The 20,799-nt window shown below is 46.3% G+C and overlaps 1 protein-coding gene across 1 annotated transcript in view; it reads right to left on the bottom strand.

Annotated features, from left to right (window-relative positions):
- SMARCC1 (SWI/SNF related, matrix associated, actin dependent regulator of chromatin subfamily c member 1) overlaps positions 1–20,799 on the bottom strand; it is a 140,388-nt gene that overhangs the window by 23,603 nt on the left and 95,986 nt on the right. The window contains exon 25 of the mRNA XM_066351654.1: positions 11,311–11,445. Within this exon, the coding sequence (XP_066207751.1) occupies positions 11,311–11,445 (135 nt within the window). The remainder of the gene's footprint in view (positions 1–11,310; positions 11,446–20,799) is intronic.

Here is a 20,799-nt window from a genome sequence, read left to right as displayed (position 1 = left end):
CTGAGCCAACCGGCCAGGGCCGACCTTGGGGTTTTTTTGTTTTTGTTTTTGTTTGTTTTTTTCGGGGTTTTGATCCTGGATCCTCCGCATCCCAGTCCAATGCTCTATCCACTGCACCACCACCTGGTCAGGCTACATACTAGGATTTTTAATGTGGCTACTGAAAAATTTTAAATTACATATATGGCTCACACTACTTTTCTGTTTGCTCAGCACTATTCTAAGGCACTTAGTAGGTTTTATTTTTTTAAAAGATTTTATTTATTCATTTTAGAGAGGAGAGAGACTGAGAGATAGAGAGAACGGGGGAGGAGCAGGAAGCATCAACTCCCACATGTGCCTTGACCAGGTGAGCCTGGGGTTTTAAACCAGCGACCTCAGTGTTCCAGATCGATGCTTTATCCACTGTGCTACCACAGGTCAGGCAAGGCACTTAATAGGTTTTAAAGAGATATATAACATTTTAGCTTTCAGGAGCAGCCAGTTCTACAGATAAATACTGTGTACTGTACTATCATTAGCTAATAAACTAGATGGAACATGCACGAGAATCAGCCTAAGAACCCGGCTGTTAGCGAAGTAACGGAGAGAAGCATCACTGGTCATCGGGAGCAGCAAGCAGGGAATGTGCAGGAATGGGAAGGTGCAGGATGACAGGCCAGAGACACGGTGTGGGTCGCACAACACGGTGAGGGGAGGAGACATGAGGACAGACGGTGAGGCTTCTGAAATAAATGATTTTGTGAGTGGTTGAGAGTTACCAGGAGGGAGTGGACAGGGTGCTAACATGGCCCTAACCGGCTGGTGTGGACTCTTCTTTTTCCAGAGAGGGTGACCCCAAGAGGGAAAAGCCTGGCCCTGTCTAATTTCCCTCCCTGTTTGCAGGATCAGAAGGAAGCTGCAAGATGTGACTAGCAAGAGAAGCCTGCGGAAGCCCAGCCCTGCAAGAACACTAGTCGGTGTGCCACCACCAGTAAGACGCAGTGCGACAAGAGGGACGTGAGGATTCTGACTACAGGTCGTGGGCTCTGCTTTCTTCTCACCATTCTTTCTAGGAAACTTAGGACTTTGCTGAGGTTATACTTTTAAGAGGTTTCCAAAAAAAGGACCTCCTGCCTATGTTCTTGTTGAGCTACTACTGGTCTGGACAGCTTGGCTCAAGTCCTGCAGTTATGTAAGAACTGTGGAATTTAGGCCAAGATTTGCTTTATAAGGATGCTGCACTGTTACTGGAGGAGTATTTTGTGCCTCTGAAGAAAAATTTTAGTCTCTGCATCACCTCTCTTAGTGGGGTTTTTGTCTGTTTGTAACTGAACCAGCCTTTCTTTAGGAGATGCTCTTAGTATCAAAGGTATTAACCTTGAGGGAAATATTGCCCAATTTTCCTTGCCTACAAATTAACCTTAATTATACTATTTTTTTCATGAGTTTTCTTTTGTCTTTTCAAAACATAGAAGTTAATTAAAAGTAATCAGAAGAATTAATAAGGATGAGTGATTAAACACACCCACATACACACACCTCCCGCTCTGAGAGAGAACCCAGGTTAAGCGTTAAGCTCCGACACGGGATGAGGGGTCCTGCACGCAAGAGCGATGTCCAGAGAGCAGGCCACCTGCTGGCTCCCGGAGGACCAGCTCTGCTCCCAGACACAGGCAGCAGCTATGGGCACATCCTGGCCTTATGCAAAAAAAAAAAAAAAATCACCTGTCTTTTGTGGACACCTCACCCGTGTTGAATCCAACTGAAGACTGGACTACGCTCACTGCTATGGCAATCAGGAGGAAAGTAAACTGGGAATTTCTGAGGAGTGTTATAATACTGAACACATTTCAAATGCCCTTACCAATTACCCAGTGACTCAACACCTGGAAATCCAGCCTAGAAAATGGAAGGTGTGTATAAGGTCAGTCATTGAAGTATTATTTCTGATGTACAGTTATTTCCAAAATACACGAAATAAAAAAAACCACTCAAGTTGAAACAATACGTAACATAATTCCAATTATATTAAAAAAATTCATGCCCAGGTATAAACATGTTATATACATACTGAAAATGTTCTGGAAAATACCAAATTATAAACACTGATTGTTCCTAAGAATAAAACTGAGTCCAGGAGAGACTTTGTAATTTATTCGTTTCTTTATAATTTCAAAAAAATTTTCACCACATATACTATTTTGGTAACCAAAAAACAAAATGCTGGAAACTGCCCAAGTTACAAGCCACAGAGAATCAATTGATTCTCTCCCTGTGCCATTTCCTAGGGCTGTGGATAAAATCCCAACAGTTAAACTGAATAACCCCCCCACACACACCGGGCATGAATGGGTCTGTTCAATCTCTCCTGGCTCTGGGCCCTGCACACAGTGCCGCCTGTAGCCCTGCTCAAAGGTGCATCCGCCGTGGCATTCAGACAACCTCCTCTCCCCTCACTCCCATACCCAGTCCAAGCGGAACCCAGTCCAAGTGGAACCCAGCACAACGGAGCACTCTTCTGCACCACAACACCAAACACAGACACAGCTGCAAGCGCAGCTGAAGTTCACACAAAGCTCTTCCCCAGGCAGAGGAGGGCAGGAGTAAAAGAAGGGGGAGGGGCCACAAAATCCAACCACACTGTCAAGGGCTGATGTATCCACTGAGACCTGAAGCCTCCATGACTCGGCCTTAGAACAAAAGTAAACAATCACACCTTCTGTTGAAATGTTTGATGTCGGTGACCAGACCTCCACAAAAGAACTAGGTCCAAAATAGACACATCCATTCCTTACGCCTGGGGGAAACAACACAACCGCACTGCCCCCCTGTGTGCTTCCAGACCCCGGGGGGAGGGGCACCGCTGCTACGACTGGTCGCTCTGTCCTCAGCTCAGTCTGCTTGCTTCCTGAAGCCATGCACTTTTTTCCCCTTTTTATTCAGAGCCAAATCTGCTCTGGGTACAGCCTTCTTAATCTCAAATAAAACTACCCATAAGGTGATGGAGCATGTCTAACAATAGGTTAAATTACACGAGAGGCAGCACAGAGATGTGTTTCTATGCAGAAAACAAAGTTAAATACAATTTTCCTGGGGTAGTATAAAATTCACTTCTTGGATTTTGTTCTTCTTAAATTTGTCATAAAGTGCAATGAACTTCTCTAGACCTACACTATGTGTGATGGGGTACTATTAGCAATACCTTTAAAATCTATGCACAACTTGATCATTTCTCTTCACTTCTGGCTGTCATTCTGGAACAAGCCACCATCATTCCCTGTGAATTACCCTAAGAGCAACTCACCAGTCTCCCTTTTCTAACTTGTCACTTTGTCATTTATTCTCTACACCACAGCAGAGGGAGGAGCCCTGCTAAGCAGTAAGGAAGACCATGCCAGGCCTCTGTGTATCGTCCACATGTTCACTCACTGCATAGCAGGCCCTGCAACTGCTCCACCTTTGAAACAGAGGACAATGAAAGGCTGCGGGCGGCTCACAGGAGCCTCTGGGATTCCTCACCATACTCTGCCTCTCACCTCCTCCTACGTTTCCGCTCCAGCCCACCCACTTACACCTTAGTTCCCAAACATGTCGGTCACCAGCCTCGGAGCCTCTGCGCGGCTGCTTCTGGTGCTAAGCACTAGCCCAACAGTCTGTCAGCTTCTCAACAGGTCTAACTCGATGTCAACACTTAAAAGTGAAATCCCTCCCGTTCTCCCCTCCTCACTCTGTAACAAATGGGGATGGACACACAGAATATATGAATGCATACACATACATAGCATGAAACAGCTTATTGAAAAAAATTTTTTTAATGTTTACTTTATTGATTTTTACAGAGAGAAGAAGGAAGAGAGAGAGAGAGAGAGAGACGTGAACACCAATCTGTTTCTGTATGTGCCCTGACTAGAGACTGAATGAATCGGCAACCTCTGTACTTTAGGATGACGCTCTAACCAACTGAGCTATCCAGTCAGGGCATGTAACAGCTTCTAACAGCGTTAATTATTTAAGCTTTACTAAGGCAAAGAGTTTTGTTGGGTTTTATTCGCGATTCTATCCCCAGTATCCACAGGCCTAGACAAAGCAGGTGCTCAATCAACATTTGCCAAATGAACAAATAAACCTTATCCATCACCTATGTCGCAAAAGCCATCGATAGGCTCTGAACATGGTGACTCTGTTTTCTCCTCAGCAATCATGCCGTTCTCTCCACATTTCTGGATTCGGGCCTTTCTTAGAGCTCAGCTCAGTCCCTCCTCCAGCAGCAAGCTTTCCTTGGTAACCAGAGCCCACCATGGCCTCCTCTCCTCTCCACTTCCACCGTCCTGTCGCCTCAGAGTGTTCAGCCTCCGTGTCAATGTCTCACCCCCACCCCCCGCCCAACCTCCCTGAAGACAGGGTCCAGGTTTCCCACAGCTCTGAGCTTCCTAAACGTCTCTTTTCTGAAGGTATACACTTTTTACACACAAATGATGCTCAGAGATTCAGAGAACATTTAATCCAGAAGCTATAAACCAGATCAGCTCACAGATCCATTCTTACTGACCTCAGAACTGTTGTTTTTTTTTTTTTCTTTCATTTTTCTGAAGCTGGAAACAGGGAGAGACAGTCAGACAGACTCCCGCATGCGCCCGACCGGGATCCAGCCGGCACGCCCACCAGAGAGTGACGCTCTGCCCACCAGGGGGCGATGCTCTGCCCATCCTGGGTGTCGCCATGTTGCGACCAGAGCCACTCTAGCGCCTGAGGCAGAGGCCACAGAGCCATCCCCAGCGCCCGGGCCATCTTTGCTCCAATGGAGCCTTGGCTGCGGGAGGGGAAGAGAGAGACAGAGAGGAAAGCGCGGCGGAGGGGTGGAGAAGCAAATGGGCGCTTCTCCTGTGTGCCCTGGCTGGGAATCGAACCCGGGTCCTCCGCACGCTAGGCCGACGCCCTACCACTGAGCCAACCGGCCAGGGCCAGAACTGTTGTTTTTTAATGCAAACAGGAATGCATTCGGCAGGGCCTGGCCCCGCGTGTCTCTCCTGGTGCCACCCTTCCCTCCAAGCCCACGCCTGAACGCTGCTCCCCTGACCGACATGTGTGGTTGGCCTGGCACTGAGGCCTGCTCAGCGGGGCAGACCCTCGAAGTCGCGAACCCAGTGCCAGCTCAGCACTGTCACCTGAAGTGGAGTCAACCCTATTCATCATGTCATTTCCTTGACAGACTCTGTAGGCTCCGTAACGGCCTCCAACACTGGGGCTTTATGAGGGCTGTAACTGCTACTGAGCTAATTATAGCTGCAATCATAATATCTTCAAAAGATTAAAAATTTTACATCCTTATTCTTAATTACTACTTAACACTCAAGAGGATATCTGTTTTTAGGTCATTAGGAAAAAAGCAATTTCATATTTGATTCTGAAGAATATTAACAATTCTTAAGAACCATATCTGATTCTTAAAGTCTAAATAAGGATTTTTTTCATTTGTATTTTTAAATCTTTATTTATTGATTTCAGTGAGAAAGGGAGGGGGAGAGGGGGGGAGAGAGAGAGAGAGAGAGAGAGAGAGAGAGACAGGAACATCTGTTCTTGTATGTGCCCTGACCAGAGATCAAACTGGCAACCTCTGTGCTTCAGGATGGTGCTCTAACCCAGTGGTCCCCAACCTTTTTTGGGCCACGGACCGGTTTAATGTCAGAAAATATTTTCACGGACCGGCCTTTAGGGTGGGACAGATAATGTATCACGTGACTGAGACAAGCGTCAAGAGTGAGTCTTAGACGGATGTAACAGAGGGAATCTGGTCATTTTTAAAAAATAAAACATCGTTCAAACTTAAATATAAATAAAATGGAAATAATGTAAGTTATTTAATCTTCCTCTGCGGACCGGTACCAAATGACCCACGGACCGGTACCAGTCTGCGGCCCAGGGGTTGGGGACCACTGCTCTAACCAACTGAGCTATCTGGCCAGGGTGAAAAGATATTTTTATTGATTGATTTTAGATAGATTGAGGAAGGAAAGAAGAAGAGAGGGAAGAGGGAAAGGGGGAGAGGAGAGAGAGGGAGAAGAGAGAAGAAAAGAGGGAGAAGAAGGAAGGACAGAGAGGAGAGAGGGAAGGAGGAAGAGAGAAGAGAGGGGGAGAAGGAGGGAGGGAGGGGAGGAGAGCGAGAGAGAGAAAGAGGGAGGGAGGGAGGGAGGGAGGGAGGGAGGGAGGGAGAGATGGGCATTCATTTGTTGTTCCACTTAGTTGTGCATTCATTGGCTGCTTCCCGTAAGTGTCCTGAACAGGATCAAACCTGCAACCTTGGTGTTTTGGGACGACACTCTAGCCGACTGAGCAACTTGGCCGAGGCCAAGAAAAGATTTTAAAAATCTAATGCTATATAAGCAAACCAATTATTTAACTCAAAACAGTATGCCCTGAAGCTCCTGCTTGCTAGGCAAAGATGAGGAGCACAGCATATGGTGAGCTGGGGCCGGGTAGCGGGCAGAGAGCACTGTGCCATGAGGCGGAGGACTTGCTCCTCACTGGCCTGATCACTGTCCACGATAAAGTCACAGTAAAACCTTGCATATCTCACAGTCTCGAAGTTAAAATAAAATAAAAATGGCTCAATGCTTTATAAAGTTCTAGAGTCAAACACAGAGCTGAACAAACACAGGGTTAAGACCTGGTCCGGTCATTTGTGAACTGTATCATCTGAGGTACATAAAGCAGCCGTCCACGCTTCATCTAATTTCTTCATATGCAGAGGGGCCGAAAAATAAACGGCCTTACATGCCCACCCAGCATCACTGCTGGATTCCTGTCCCAGCAGATCTGAAGCAACCACCACTTTCTTGCTGACAGCTTTCTTATACTGTTTCAGAGATATAATGAGAAAATCCAAATAAAGTGGTTTAGCACAGTGACTGGCCCAATAAATGTTCATGAAGCCAACAAAGGCTTACAAATATTAAGAACTTGCTCTGCAGCTATTATCACTGGTTTGTAGAAAGGGGCATGTACGTCTCTACTGAACATGTATGTGTGCCAGGCACATGCCATCCCTCTGCCACTGAATACTCCCAACAGTCCTGTGTGGACGTCGCCGGCAGAAAAGCAGCTTCCTAGTACTTATCCCTTCCCCACTGAAGCCTGTCTATGCCCCCAATCAACCTCAGATCCAGGGATGGTCTGTGTGACCAAAAGAACACAGAAGTGAGGGCATGGGACTTCCAAGTTTAAGTTATAAGAGACACTGTGATAATAAATACAGTCAATAATACTGTGATAACTATGTATGGTGCCAGGTAGGTACTAGACTTATGGGGGGTATCACTTCATAAGTCATACAAATGTCTAACCACTCAGATGTACACCTGAAACTAATCTAATACTGAATGTCAACTGTAATTGGAAAATGAGTGATACCGTGGCTTCCATCCCAGGCCCCTTACACGATCCCGCTCTTCACTTGCTCCAGGGGAAGCCTTTTCAAGAGCAGCACTAGGGAGAGGCTGACGCAGCAAGGAACTGCAGAGGCCTCCTGCCAACAGCCACATAAAAAAGCTTAAAGGTATGCCCTCCAGCCCAGCTGAATCTAAGAAGAGTACAAACTCATGACAACCCTGAGCCGGAACCATCCAGCTAAGCTGCTCTCAGAATCCCGACCCTCAGAAACCATGTGAGATATTGTTTCTGTTTTCAGTCCCTAAGTTTTGAGACAGTTTTCTACACAGAAACAGATAATGAACACAGATGTGCTACTGACATCCAGTGGCTAGGGCTAGGGACTGTCCTGCACAAAGAATGTTCCTGCCCCAAATGCTGATCAAGAAAAGGCAGGTGGCCCTGGCCGGTTGGCTCAGCAGTAGAGTGTCAGACAGGCATATGGAAGTCCCAGGTTCATTTCCCAGTCAGGGCACACAGAAGCGCTCATCTGTTTCCCTACCCTTCCCCCTCTCCTTTCTATCTCTCTCTTCTCCTCCCACAGCCAAGGCTCCATTGGAGCAAAGTTGGCCTGGGAGCTGAGGATGGCTCCATGGCCTCTGCCTCAGGCACTAGAATGGCTCCAGCTACAAAGGAGCAACGCCCTCTGGTGGGCATGCCAGGTGGACCCTGGTTGGGCGCATGTGGGAGTCTGTCTGTCTGCCTGCATCCCCGTTTCCAACTTCAGAAAAATACAAAAAAGAAAAAAAAAGAAGAAAAGGCAGGCAACCACCAAAGGATTTGCACGGAGCAACCTCGTATAGTAGATAGGAGAATGTGCTCCTTTATTCAGACAACCCTGTAAAATGTTTCACAGGCTCTGATGTGAACTTAACATAAAAAGTAGATTCAAGTAAGAAAACACAGTGGAGTGATATAATTGAAGATAAATAATTATTCAAAATCCACAGCACAAGGCAATTTTTGAAGGGTCAAGAGAAGTGGAGCCACTCCACCCTGTCACCATGTGTCTGGGAATTAGAGAACTGGGAAGGGGCTGGGCTCTGCTATTCCAGGTGGCAGGTCCATCGGAACGGTTAAAAGGCGGGGTGATCCACAAGTTCATCCTCTAAAGAGAAAGTGAGGTCGAGCTAAGAAAAGAGCCCCCTGATGATCTCTTGCTCTTTAAGTGGCGGGTCAGGTCATGCCAATCTGCTAGGCTCACACAGCATTCTGCTTCATGAATGACAGCATGGCATCTGGCTGCCAGTGGGAACTACCCAATCACTATCCACTGTATGACAGCCCCGTGATCTCAAGTCCCCTAAAAAAAACCTGTGGGACCCTGGCTGGTTGGCTCAGCAGTGGAGTGTTGGCCCGGTATGTGCAAGTCCCGAGTTCAATTCCTGGTCAGAGACACAGGAGAGGCGACCATTTGCTTCTTCACCCCCCTTCTCTCCCTCTCTCTTCCCCTCCTGCAGCCATGGCTCAAACTGTTTGAGCAAACTGGCCCCGGGCACTGAGGACGGCTCCATAGCCTCGCCTCAGGTGCTGGAATGGCTCAGCTGTCAAGCAACCGAGCAGCGGCCCCAGATGGACAGAGCATTGTCCCATTGGGAGCTTGTTGGGTAGATCCTGGTCAGGGTGCCTGTCTCTACCTTCTCGTTCCGCACTTAAAATAAAAAAGAATCTATGAAATGACAAAGGGGAGCTTATTAGGGTTAGACACTCAACACTCATTCTCCAAACTCCAGCTCACACTAGGAAATTTCTCCAATCCCCCTCTTCCAGGCAATCCTCCTTTCTGTTCCCATAGGAGCTGAACATACTGTATTGTCATTTGTTTTCTTAACTGTCTTCCCCACTCAACTAAATGAGGTCCCCCCAGGGGACTTTTCCAGCTTCCCAGTTTTGACTCTGACGCTGGCAAACGTTCATTCAGTAGACAGTGAAGCAGGCCTATGACGTGCCAGTTCTGTGTTTGCAAAGACACTTGATTAATTCTGTCCTGAGTCCCCCCTCTGGAATGGGAGGCAGACACATGCATTAGCAATTACAATACAATAAGTGCTCTGTGAGGCTGCCATGGCAGCCAGTGTGGAGGGCATGTCACTCACAGGTGCAGGGCGGAGGGACAGAGGAGCGAGGCACAGGGTGGGGAAGGGCCTTGCCAGCAGGGCACACAGGTGACACAAAGACAGGCCATGACGAAGCCTGCCCCTGGTATGGCATGGCTAGTGCCCAGAGGGTGATGGAGACGAGATGGGAGGCCGGCAGCTCCCATGGAGGAGAGGACCCATGACGTAAGGGTGCCTCCAAGGGCAGGAAACTGGGCCTGGGAGGGTATAGGGCCTTGGCAGGAGTTACTGAAGCAGCCTCCCTGCCTTCACAGGGTCAGAATGCCTGTTTATTTTTATTTCTTTTAAAGATTTTATTTATTGATGTTGCAGAGAAAAGAGATAGGGATCTTGGGAGCGAGAAGTATTAACTCATAGTTGCTTCACTCTAGCTGTTCATTGGTTTCTTATAGTATGTGCCTTGACTGGGCAAGCCCAGGGTTTCGAATCGGCGACCTCAGCGTCCCAGGTCAGCATTTATCCACTGCGCCACCACAGGCCAGCCTAGAATGCCTGATTAAATTGCAGAACTGGTCTTAGGACAAAAATAAAAATGGGCCATTCTGATAGTTACCAGCCTAATCGTCATATAGAATTTACCAGGACTTTGCTTGGACTGACTACTAAGAAACAGCTTAACAAATATAAACAGATCCATAATATTAAAACTCTTCTGATCTTAAGATTCTACTATTTAGAGATACCAGCATCTTGTATGCAGGTAAAAAAGTCAAAATAGCCTGACTGGTGGTGGTGCAGTGGAAAGAGCATCAACCTGCAACTCAGAGGTCCCAGATTCAAAGCCTCAAGGCCGCCAGCTTGAGTATAGGCTTACTGACATGATCCGATGGTTGATGGCTTGAGCCCTAAGTTACTGGCTTGAGTAAGGGGTCACTGGCTCAGCTGGAGCCCCCACCCTGGTCATATGAGGAAGCAATCAATAAACAACTAAACTGCCTCTACTACAAGTTGACACTTCTCATATCTCTCCCTTCCTATCTCTCTCCGAAAGAAAAAAAAAAGTCAAAAGAATCAGAAATAGTCCTAACTAAATCCTCATATTTAGTCCATTACTTAGAAAGTCACTGATTCCTTTTCTAGTCAATTCATTAAAAAAAAAATTTTTTTTCCCCTCCAAAAACCTCATCTGTTTTTCCATAAATTCCCAAGATACCAAATGTTTCCTGGTCACCATTTCTTTTTCTTGTTTTTTGCTTCCTTCCTCATATTTGGCCTTCTCCACAATTCCCTTGGTCCTGTTTGGGCCACATCCACTAGCAATGGTGTCACTTCAGAGGATGTTGCCTTGGGTTCAGCACGGCCATTCTACCTGCCCTTCCCGTTTGCTCCGGGGGGTGGGGGGGGGGGGGGGGGGCGACTGAGCCAGTGCTGGTCCAAGCAGGGTCTGGCAAAAGGCTCACAGAAATGCAGCACCTAGTTCAAGATGCAAGAAGCTCCTCCTTTCTGGTGTTCAGACTGAAGAAGGCAGGAAATCAAGAAAAGCCTTGAATCAGAGAGCAGGCAGGTAAGAAAGCAAGTCTAAGCGGGAGGACTTGATGCCATCATGTATCCGGAAAGCTGAGGTCTGAGGAGCTGGTGTTTAGACGATTAGTTCAGAACGTAAGGAGCTTCTTTTATTTAACACCATTGCCTGATAATCCTTCAGAAAGGGAAAAGCAAACACGACAGAGGACAGAACACAGCCACAGAAATCAAAAGAGAAGGCTACCACTTACTTTATCTAACTTGCATTATGAAAGGTGGTCAGAGTTCAAAGGTCAAAAGCCACTACAAACCCCCTACTTACAGCCTCTTTCTCTCTGTCCATGATCGTTTCCAGCTCCTCAAAATGCCGGAGTTTGATCTCTAGTTTCTTCATCTGTGTCTCAACCAGGAGAGCGACCAGAGACTTGATTTTTCTCTCTTCCACGGCAGCCAGGTGCTGAGCACAAAAGATCATACAAATTATTTAAATATTTGTTTAAAAAAAAAACACAAAATGTCAAAGTTGCTATTCAAAGTGGGGATTATGTAATTAAGACTGTTGCCCTAAATGTCCCTTTTTGTATGTTTCTACCAAACATTTATTTCAATTTAAAATAGCAACTGTCCCCAAGTTTCTGGTCCCTATAGGTATAAATAAGCCCTTTCAGAATTAAAGGAGTCCCATCCTGTGGCGAACTCCTCCCCCTTCAAAGAGCCCATTGCAAAGACTCATGGGCAAGGAGAAGCACACAGGTGGCCTGGGCACTTCCCCATTTTCTACCCCCTTACTTCCCACACGCACCCAACACTCTCCCCCCCATTAGCCTTCCCTCCTTACGAACTCAGAGTGAAACATGTACAGAGAGGAGGGGTGAACAAAACTCTACCCCTGGTTTGAGGAGAGGTTCCAGGGCAGGAACAACAAATACAGTGTGGCAGGCAGTTACTCCAGAAGAAGGTTCCATTTGCCCACCACAGAATTGATGATGAGTCCAACTCAAGCCTCTTGCCAACTCAGCCACACAGAGGAAGACACACGTCACCCACAGAGAATGAGGATCCCCTATTTGGCCAAGGCCCTGGTTCTGGGCAAGGGATCGAGCCCATCTTCTCCAGATACCATCCAAGGCTCATACCAGCAACCTCCCAACACCACTTTGCATTCACTTGTATTAAATCTGCTACATTTCTGTGTTTATCTTGCCTCTACACAAGGTTTTGAGAAGTAATGGAGTGCTGGTCTAATCCATATGTGTTTCTTACAGAATCTGGCCAGAGCTATAATCAGGAGGATTTAAATACACGCTTTTGGGAGCGAAACTGATAAACATTTAAAAAAGAATCTCCCTGGCCGGTTGGCTCAGTGGTAGAGCGTCGGCCTGGCGTGCAGAAGTCCCGGGTTCGATTCCCGGCCAGGGCACACAGAAGAAGCGCCCATCTGCTTCTTCACCCCTCCCCCTCTCCTTCCTCTCTGTCTCTCTCTTCCCCTCCCACAGCTGAGGCTCCACTGGAGCAAAGATGGCCCCAGCGCTGGGGATGGCTCCTCAGCCTCTGCCCCAGGCGCTAGAGTGGCTCTGGTTGCAACAGAGTGACGCCCCGGAGGGGCAGAGCCTCGCCCCCTGGTGAGCATGCCGGGTGGCTGTCTGACTGTTTCTCCCTGTTTCCGACTTCAGAAAAATACAGGAAAAAAAAAAAAAGAATCTTACTTTTCACTCTTTTACAGTTGAAAAAGAGAAATACAGTCTTATACCACAGACCCATCTGTAGCTACATTCATAAGTGCAAGCAAAAGGTGATGATAAACAGGTTTTATGAATGAATCTACAGCTATTAATATGTCTGCCTCCCTCAACTCTTTGAGTTACATCAATGACGCCAACAGTTTAAGTGAAGATTACATGACTCCAAGCCTGCTATCAATGTATAGTGTTATACAATTTATGAGTAAGAAATTCACCCACATGGCATAAAATTGAAAATTTACGCCTGACCAGTGGTGGTGCAGTGGATAAAGCATACATCTGGAATGCTGAGGTCGCCGGTTCAAACCCTAGGTTTGCCCAGTCAATGCACATACGAGAAGCAACGAGTTGATGCTTCCTGCTCCTTACCCCACCCACCACTTTCTTCTCTCTCTAAAATCCGTAACTAAAATCTTAAAAAAAAAAGAAAGAAAAAAACTTCACAAGGGGTCCTGGCCGGTTGGCTCAGTGGTAAAGCATCGGCCCAGTGTATAAAAGTCCTGGATTCAATACCAGGTCAGGGCACACAGAAAAATCAACCATCTACTTCTCCACCCCTCCCTTTTCCCCCTAACCCCCCTTTCCCTCCCACAGCCATGGCTCGAATGGTTTGAGAAATCTGGCCCAGGGTGCTGAGGATGGCTTCACAGCCTCCCCTCAGGCTCTAAAATAACTTGGTTGCTGAGCAACAAAAGCAGCAGCCCCAGATGGGCAGACCGGCCCAGGTAGGGGGCTTGCCAGGTGGATCCCAGCCAGGACGCATGCAGGAGTCTGTCTCACCGCCTCCCCACTTCTTAATTAAAAAAAAAAAAAAATTTAGCCTGACCTGTGGTGGCGCAATGGATAAAGCGTCGACCTGGAAATGCTGAGGTCACCAGTTCGAATCCCTGGGCTTGCTTGGTCAAGGCACATATGGGAGTTGATGCTTCCTGCTCCTCCTCCCCTCCTCTCTTTTCTCTCTCTCTCCCCCCCCTTTCTAAAAATGAACCAAAAAAAAAAAAAAAAAATTACAAGGAGGTATTAATTAAAAAGTCTCCTCTTGTCTGACCAGGCGGGGCGCAGTGGATAGAGTGTCGGACTGGGATGCCCAGGACCCAGGTTCGAGACCCCGAGGTCGCCAGCTGGAGTGCAGGTTCAAATGGTTTGAGCAAAAGCTCACCAGCTTGGACCCAAGGTTGCTGGCTCCAACAAGGGGTTACTCGGTCGGCTAAAGGCCCGCGGTCAAGGCACATATGAGAAAGCAATCAATGAAAAACTAATGATTGATGCTTCTCATCTCTCTCCATTTCTGTCTGTTCCTATCTATCCCTCTCTCTGACTCTCTCTCTGTCTCTGTAAAAAAAAAAAAGTCTCCTCTTCACTCCAGACAAATAGCTCAGCTGGTTAGAGTGCTGTCCAGAGGCACAAATGTTGCTGGTTCAGTTCCTGGTCATGGCACATATAGGAACAGATTGATGTTCCTGTCTCTCTAAAATCAATAAAACAAACACTTCAAAAATAAATAAAAATAAAAAGTCTAGGCCTGGCTAGATAGCTCAGTTGATTACAGTGTTGTCAGTCTGATCCCTAGTCAGGGCACATACAGGCTCAGATTGATGTTCCCGTCTCTCTCTTTCTCCATTCTCTCTCTAAAATAAATAATTTTTTTTAATTAAAAAAAAAAGTCTCCTTTCATTTGTACTGCCTAGCCACCACTCTCCTCCTCTGGAGATGACTAATGCTCTGAGTTTCTAGATCTATTTTTATGAGTCCGGGACTCCTAGATTTCTACTGCCTTTGGCAGAAAACATTCCATTTTCTTGAAAATTATGCAGAAACTTGGGGACATCCCAAGTAGTAGGAAATAAATATGGCAAAATACTTCCCCTCAAAACTGAAGATCACAAGATTTCAAACAGAAAGGACCACCAAGTAACAAGAAAAGAAACATTTAAGAAGACCAAAACTTGACCCTGGCCAGTTGGGTCAATGGTAGAGCGTTGTCCCAGAGTGTAGAAGTCCCGGGTTTGATTCCTGCCAGGGCACACAGTAGAAGTGCCCATCTGCTTCTCCACCCTTCCCCCTCTCCTTTCTCTCTGTCTCTCTCTTTGCCTCCCACGGCCAGGGCTCCATTGGAGCAAAGGTGGTCCAGGCGCTGAGGATGGCTCCATGGCCTCTGCCTCAAGCACTAGAACGGCTCCAGCCACAACAGAGCAATGGCCCAGATGGGCAGAGCATTGCTCCCTGGTGGACATGCTGGGTGGATCCTGATCTGGTGCATGCAAGAGTCTGTCTGTCTGCCTTTCCCCGTCTTCTCACCTCAGAAAAATACAAAAATAAAAAGACCACAACTTGAAATATTAGGGGAGCAATGTGTCAAGTATATGAATGTTTAACCTTGGGGGTGACTTTGAGAAAAGTAACAGATTTCTTAGCTATGACATCAAAAGCACAAGTGATAAAAGAGAAGATTGACAAATTGAACTTTCAGCTTGAGCACAGGCTCACCAGCTTGAGCATGAGGTAGCCAGCTTGAGCATGGGATCATAGACATGACCCCATGGTCACTGGCTTGAGCAAGGGGTCAGTGCCTTTGCTAGAGCCCTCAGGTCCAGGCACATAAGAGAAGCAATCAATGAATAAAGTGCTACAACTACAAGCTGATGCTTCTCATCTCTCTCCTTTACTGCCTGTCTGCCTTTCTTTCTCTTGCAAAAGAAAAGAAAAGAAAAGAAAAGAAAAGAAAAGAAAAGAAAGAAAGCAAGAAAGCAAGAAAGAAAGAAAGAAAGAAAGAAAGAAAGAAAGAAAGAAAGAAAGAGAGAGAGAAAGAAAGAGCAATCCTATGTCTGATGAGACTTGTCCCCAGTGTACAGAACTCATAATTCATGCCTAGGGACGATGTGAAACTGGTAGAGACCCGCAGGACTTCAGACACAGGCTGGCCACCACCTCAAGACCCTGGCAAATTTGGAAGATGTAGAGGATGGTATGTTAAGGAGTTAGGTTTAAGAAAAGAACAAATTCTGCAAACTCACTTTTCAGGCAATAAAGACTGCTTCAAAATCTCAATCAAAAATTTTGGAAAGTCACATCCAAAGGAGAGGTAATACAGGAGGAGAATGACCAAACTGCCATCTAGATTCATTCAACTCAGTCCCCACTTCTGAACTGTTACCACCACAGAGGAAGACTACAATTGTATGTAGTCTACAATTGTTAAAACCAAACAACCGCATCTTCTCATCTTTTGCAACAGTTTCCTCTGAAGAGGCCCAGTCCTGTGTACCATCTCCCTTTCTGAATTTTTCTGACTGAATCCTAGTGAACTTGTTAATGTACTGCCTCCTGTATTTCTAGAGCTAGAGGAAAAGCCTCCTTTTTGCTCATTTAACTTCCATGACTAGTCCTGTTTTTACTGGGAGGAGATTCTCATCTGGGAGAAGGCGGCAGTCATTTCTTTCATAGAGCAGCACACTTCTCACTATCAAGACTCTAAGAAATTTTACTAATTTATGGATTTAATGGCATACACATATCAGGTCAATCCAGCAGAAGTCAAAGAGGTTCAGAAACAGATTCTAAAGGCAAATACAAACCTTTCACAGGGCCTTGAAGTGATTAAATAAATGTTACTGAGTACTAGGCAAAAGTTGTTAACGTATCCAACTACTACCCATGTCTGCTTTAAGAAAAAAATAATCTTAAAAGATGGTAAAAGTAAGACTTAATTGTTGACATACATATGGGACCGGGAGAAATATGAGGCTCATTAAGAGCTTCTTTCAGTCTAGACACCAGGTGTGTTATCTTCCTACTTATTTTACTTCTAATAAGAACCACCAAGAACCACATTATCTCCATTTAATACAAAATGAAAGTGAAGCTTGGAGAAGTTAAGTATCTGGCTGAGGGTTGCAGCTAACTGAGCTTGGAATCAAATGCAGTTCTGAAGAGCGAGTGCCTAGAAAGAAACCGGGCAGTAAGAAAGGCCACACACAGTGACACCAGGATGAGTTGACGGCATTTAGAAAATGATGTGTATAAATGTTTTCTTCTTATTCCTGTTATATTTTTTGTTCTGAAATTAAAAACTTAAGCTTGACTAGGCAGTGAGTGTTGGACTGGGATGCCAAGGTCCCAGGCTCGAGACCCCGAGGTCACCAGTTTGAGTGCAGGCTCATCTGGTTTGAGCAAAGCTCACCAGATTGGACCCAAGATTGCTGGCTCGAGCAAGGGGTTACTCGGTCTGCTGTAGCCCCACGGTCAAGGCACATATGAGAAAGCAATCAATGAACAACTAAGGTGCCGCAATGAAGAATTGACGTTTCTCATCTCTCTCCCTTCCTGTCTGTCCCTATCTGTCCCTCTCTCTGACTCTCTCTGTCTGTGTCACACACACACACACACACAAAACTAGAAACTTAAATCACAATTGCTACACCAAAGGTGCTTAAAAAAAGTTGTTAGCTGTTGGATTTCAAGTTGTTTTAAAAACATTTTCATTAGAATGAAGAATTTTTAAATCAGATTATATTTCTGGGTTGACTGGCATCACCAGACTCTCAGCATGGAGATTTGGGTTTTGGTTCTGCCAACATGCAAGGGGCTACACTTGAGCAACCCCCCCTGAGGGGCTGCATCTGGACCTGGACCTCCAGCCTCAGCCTGATCCTGTGATATGAGACAGCAGAATGTCTCCTTTGTAAACGGGAGACACATATGCAATCTGCATCCGGAGGGCACACTGTGGTGGGCTAAGGTGGCATGCCTTCCATCTAGAGGTGTGTTCTTTGATGCCCTCACTTTGAATTTGGATAGAACCTCTGACCAGTAGAGTTGGGGAAAAATTACACAGTGCCAGGAAGGGGGTCCAAGCCATAGACACAAGGCAAGTTCTCCCTCTTATCTCCTGGGACACATTTCTCTTAGTTACAAGCTGTCGTTAAAAGGTCCAACTACTCTGATGCTACCCTAACGTGAAAAGCCAATGTACCTGCTTAGACAGTCTGTGGAGACAGTGGCGGCAGCCAGCCCCAGGAAGTCTAGATGTCAGGCACCCAAGTGAAGTCACCTCAGCCCTTCACAGGAGCTCAGCCATGCGGAGAGCACTGAGTGAACCTAGCCAGTGCCACATGCAGCAAAATGTTTCAAGCTGAGCCTGCCTGAGTTTTTCACTTGTAAAAATCAAAAGAGATACAGTAAGTGTGGCTTTAACTCTTTGAGTAGTACGAACATTCATGTACGTCCTCGTGCTTCCTGACCATCCACAGTACAATCGATTTATTTTAAAAATGTGTAAGGCAACATTAAAAAAAGGCAAATGTGGCCCTGGCTGGTTGGCTCAGTGGTAGGGCGTCGGCCTGGCGTGCAGAAGTCCCGGGTTCGATTCCCGGCCAGGGCACACAGGAGAAGCGCCCATCTGCTTCTCCACCCCTCTCCCTCTCCTTCCTCTCTGTCTCTCTCTTCCTCTCCCGCAGCCGAGGCTCCACTGGAGCAAGGATGGCCCGGGCGCTGGGGATGGCTCCTCGGCCTCTGCTCCAGGCGCTGGAGTGGCTCTGGTCGCAACAGAGCGATGCCCCGGAGGGGCAGAGCATCGCCCCCTGGTGGGCAGAACCTCGCCCCCTGGTGGGCGTGCCGGGTGGATCCCGGTTGGGCGCATGAGGGAGTCTGTCTGTCTCTCCCCGTTTCCGGCTTCAGAAAAATACAGGAAAAAAAAAAAAAAAAAGGCAAATGTATGTTCTTCTTGTTTCCATAAATTGGTTATCAAACAAATATGATTTTAAGTTAATAAAACTGTAACTGGAACTAATTTCATTCTTTGAAAAAGAAACTCACTCCCAGGGTCAGCGAGCATGAAAAACTTCACTACTTCAAGGGTTAAAGCCACTAGGTGTGCTACACAGTGATACATAACTGAGCAGGGACACTGCTGGTGCTCAGGCAGCAGGGGCTGGAAAGGTCTGGCAACAGCAGTAACCAGAGCTTCCAAAACCAAGGGCCAGAGACAGCCCACCCCCTCACATACTGGGGCTTTAAAACCTGAGAAGAATGATGAGGTCTCAGAGTGTGCCACAGATGTATGGAATGTAGGACAATCAAAAAATAATCAGGGCCTGGCCTGTGGTTGCATAGTGGATAGAGCGTTGACTTGGAATGCTGAGGTCCCCGGTTTTAAGCCCTGGCCATGCCTGGTCAAAGCACATATGGGAGTTGATGCTTCCTGCTCCTCCCCTCTTCTCTGCTTCTCTCTCTCCTCTCTAAAAATGAATAAATAAAGTCTTTAAAAAAAAAAATCAGTGATAACAAAAAAGTGGAAGTTCCAGTCAAGATAGTGGCAAAAGAAAACAAATTAAAGAAAAAAGAAAGTAAACTGGTTGGAAGAGAGTTGAGGTAAATTTCACATGACAAAGCCATTCTAGCTGGTATAATGGAAGCATTTAGTTACATAAGCTGAAGTCAACAGGGTTAACTGTAGGCAAACTGATCAAGTAGTCAAATTTCCCCTATGACTTCTCTTCCCAATATCATCAAATAAAAGATGTAATAGTAATAAATGCATATAATGTAAATCAATTTTAATCAATGCTTATCTGATAAAGCCTTGTGATTACACTGTACATGAAAATTTGCCATCTCAAGAAAGAATTCTAGGTATTACAGGAAAGAGTAGCATGACCAGGCGGTGGCGCAGTGAATAGAGTATCAGCCTGGGACACTGTGGACCCCCGATTCCAAAGCCTGAGGTCACCAGCTTGAGCGTGGGCTTATCAGTTTGAGCATGGGATCATACACACGACCGCATGGTCGTTGGCTTGAGCTTAAAGGTCACTGGCTTGAAGCCCAAGGTCACTGGCTTGAGGCCACGGTCTATGTCTTCAGCAAGGGGTGACTGGCTCGATTGTAGTAACCCGGTCAAGGTATGGATGAGAAAGCAATCAATGAATAGCTAAAGTGTTGCAACTATGAGCTAATGCTTTTCATCTCTCTCCCTTCCTGCCTGTCTGTTCCTCTGTCTCTCTCTCTCTCACTAAAAAAAAAAAATTCAGCCTGACTGGGCGGTGGCACAGTGGATAGAGCGTTGGACTGGGATGCAGAGGACCCAGGTTCGAGGCCCTGAGGTCGCCAGCTTGAGCGCGGGCTCATCTGGTTTGAGCAAAAATCCCACCAGCTTGAACCCAAGGTCGCTGGCTCCAGCAAGGGGTTACTCGGTCTGCTGAAGGCCCGTGGTCAGGGCACATATGAGAGAACAATCAATGAACAACTATGGTGTTGCAATGCTCAATGAAAAACTGATGATTGATGCTTCTCATCTCTCTCCGTTCCTGTCTGTCTGTCCCTCCCTCTGACTCACTTTCTATCTCTGTATAAAAATAAAAAAAAATCAGAAAAAGTGGGGGGGGGAGGGTAAAAGGTATTTCTAAGGGTAAAAAAAATCTTTCTGTTGCTCCAGAACTAACACCCACATACCATGAAGATGACCCCGCCCTAGCCATTCTCAAGTATGTAGGAATAGGGTTGGTGATGGTCAAATAAATCTGAAAGAAATGTCTGTGGTCTTAAGAAAATGTGATCTCTGCTATCTTAGAAGAACTGGATCCTATTGCTGTGAAAAAAGACAGCATGTTCCAGTTTCTGGAGGATCCAGTTTATTCCAGCAAGTTCTGAACTCCTCCTTCAAGCTAAACCTGAGTACCCAGACAGGAGGAACCCGCAGAACCCAGCCAGTGGGGTCCCGGGTAGCAGCTGCCCACCACTCTTCAAGCGGGTCAATTCCCAACCTGTCAGTAGGTGAATGAAAAAAATGGTTATGCTATCATGGTCTCTCGCTGGCAAGCCAAGAAGCAGGCCCACCCTGTGTGTTTTGGAGCTCCAGTAGAACCTCTAATTACCACTCCATGTCAGAGTGTGACAAACAATTAAAATGTATCAAGGAAAACTCTAAATAACAAAGCTGATTATAGACAGAGAAGAACAAAAAGAGTGTAACAGAAAACTTAGATTGGTTGGATAATTGAACTAATCACAGTAATTTAAGTGAATTCCTTACCCTTTCATTACCATGGAGGACAGAAATGATGATGTGTGCTATG

This window comes from Saccopteryx leptura, chromosome 10 (assembly GCF_036850995.1).
Source record: "Saccopteryx leptura isolate mSacLep1 chromosome 10, mSacLep1_pri_phased_curated, whole genome shotgun sequence".
NCBI classification, from domain to species: domain Eukaryota; kingdom Metazoa; phylum Chordata; class Mammalia; order Chiroptera; family Emballonuridae; genus Saccopteryx; species Saccopteryx leptura.
This window is presented reverse-complemented; position numbering and strand designations above follow the sequence as displayed.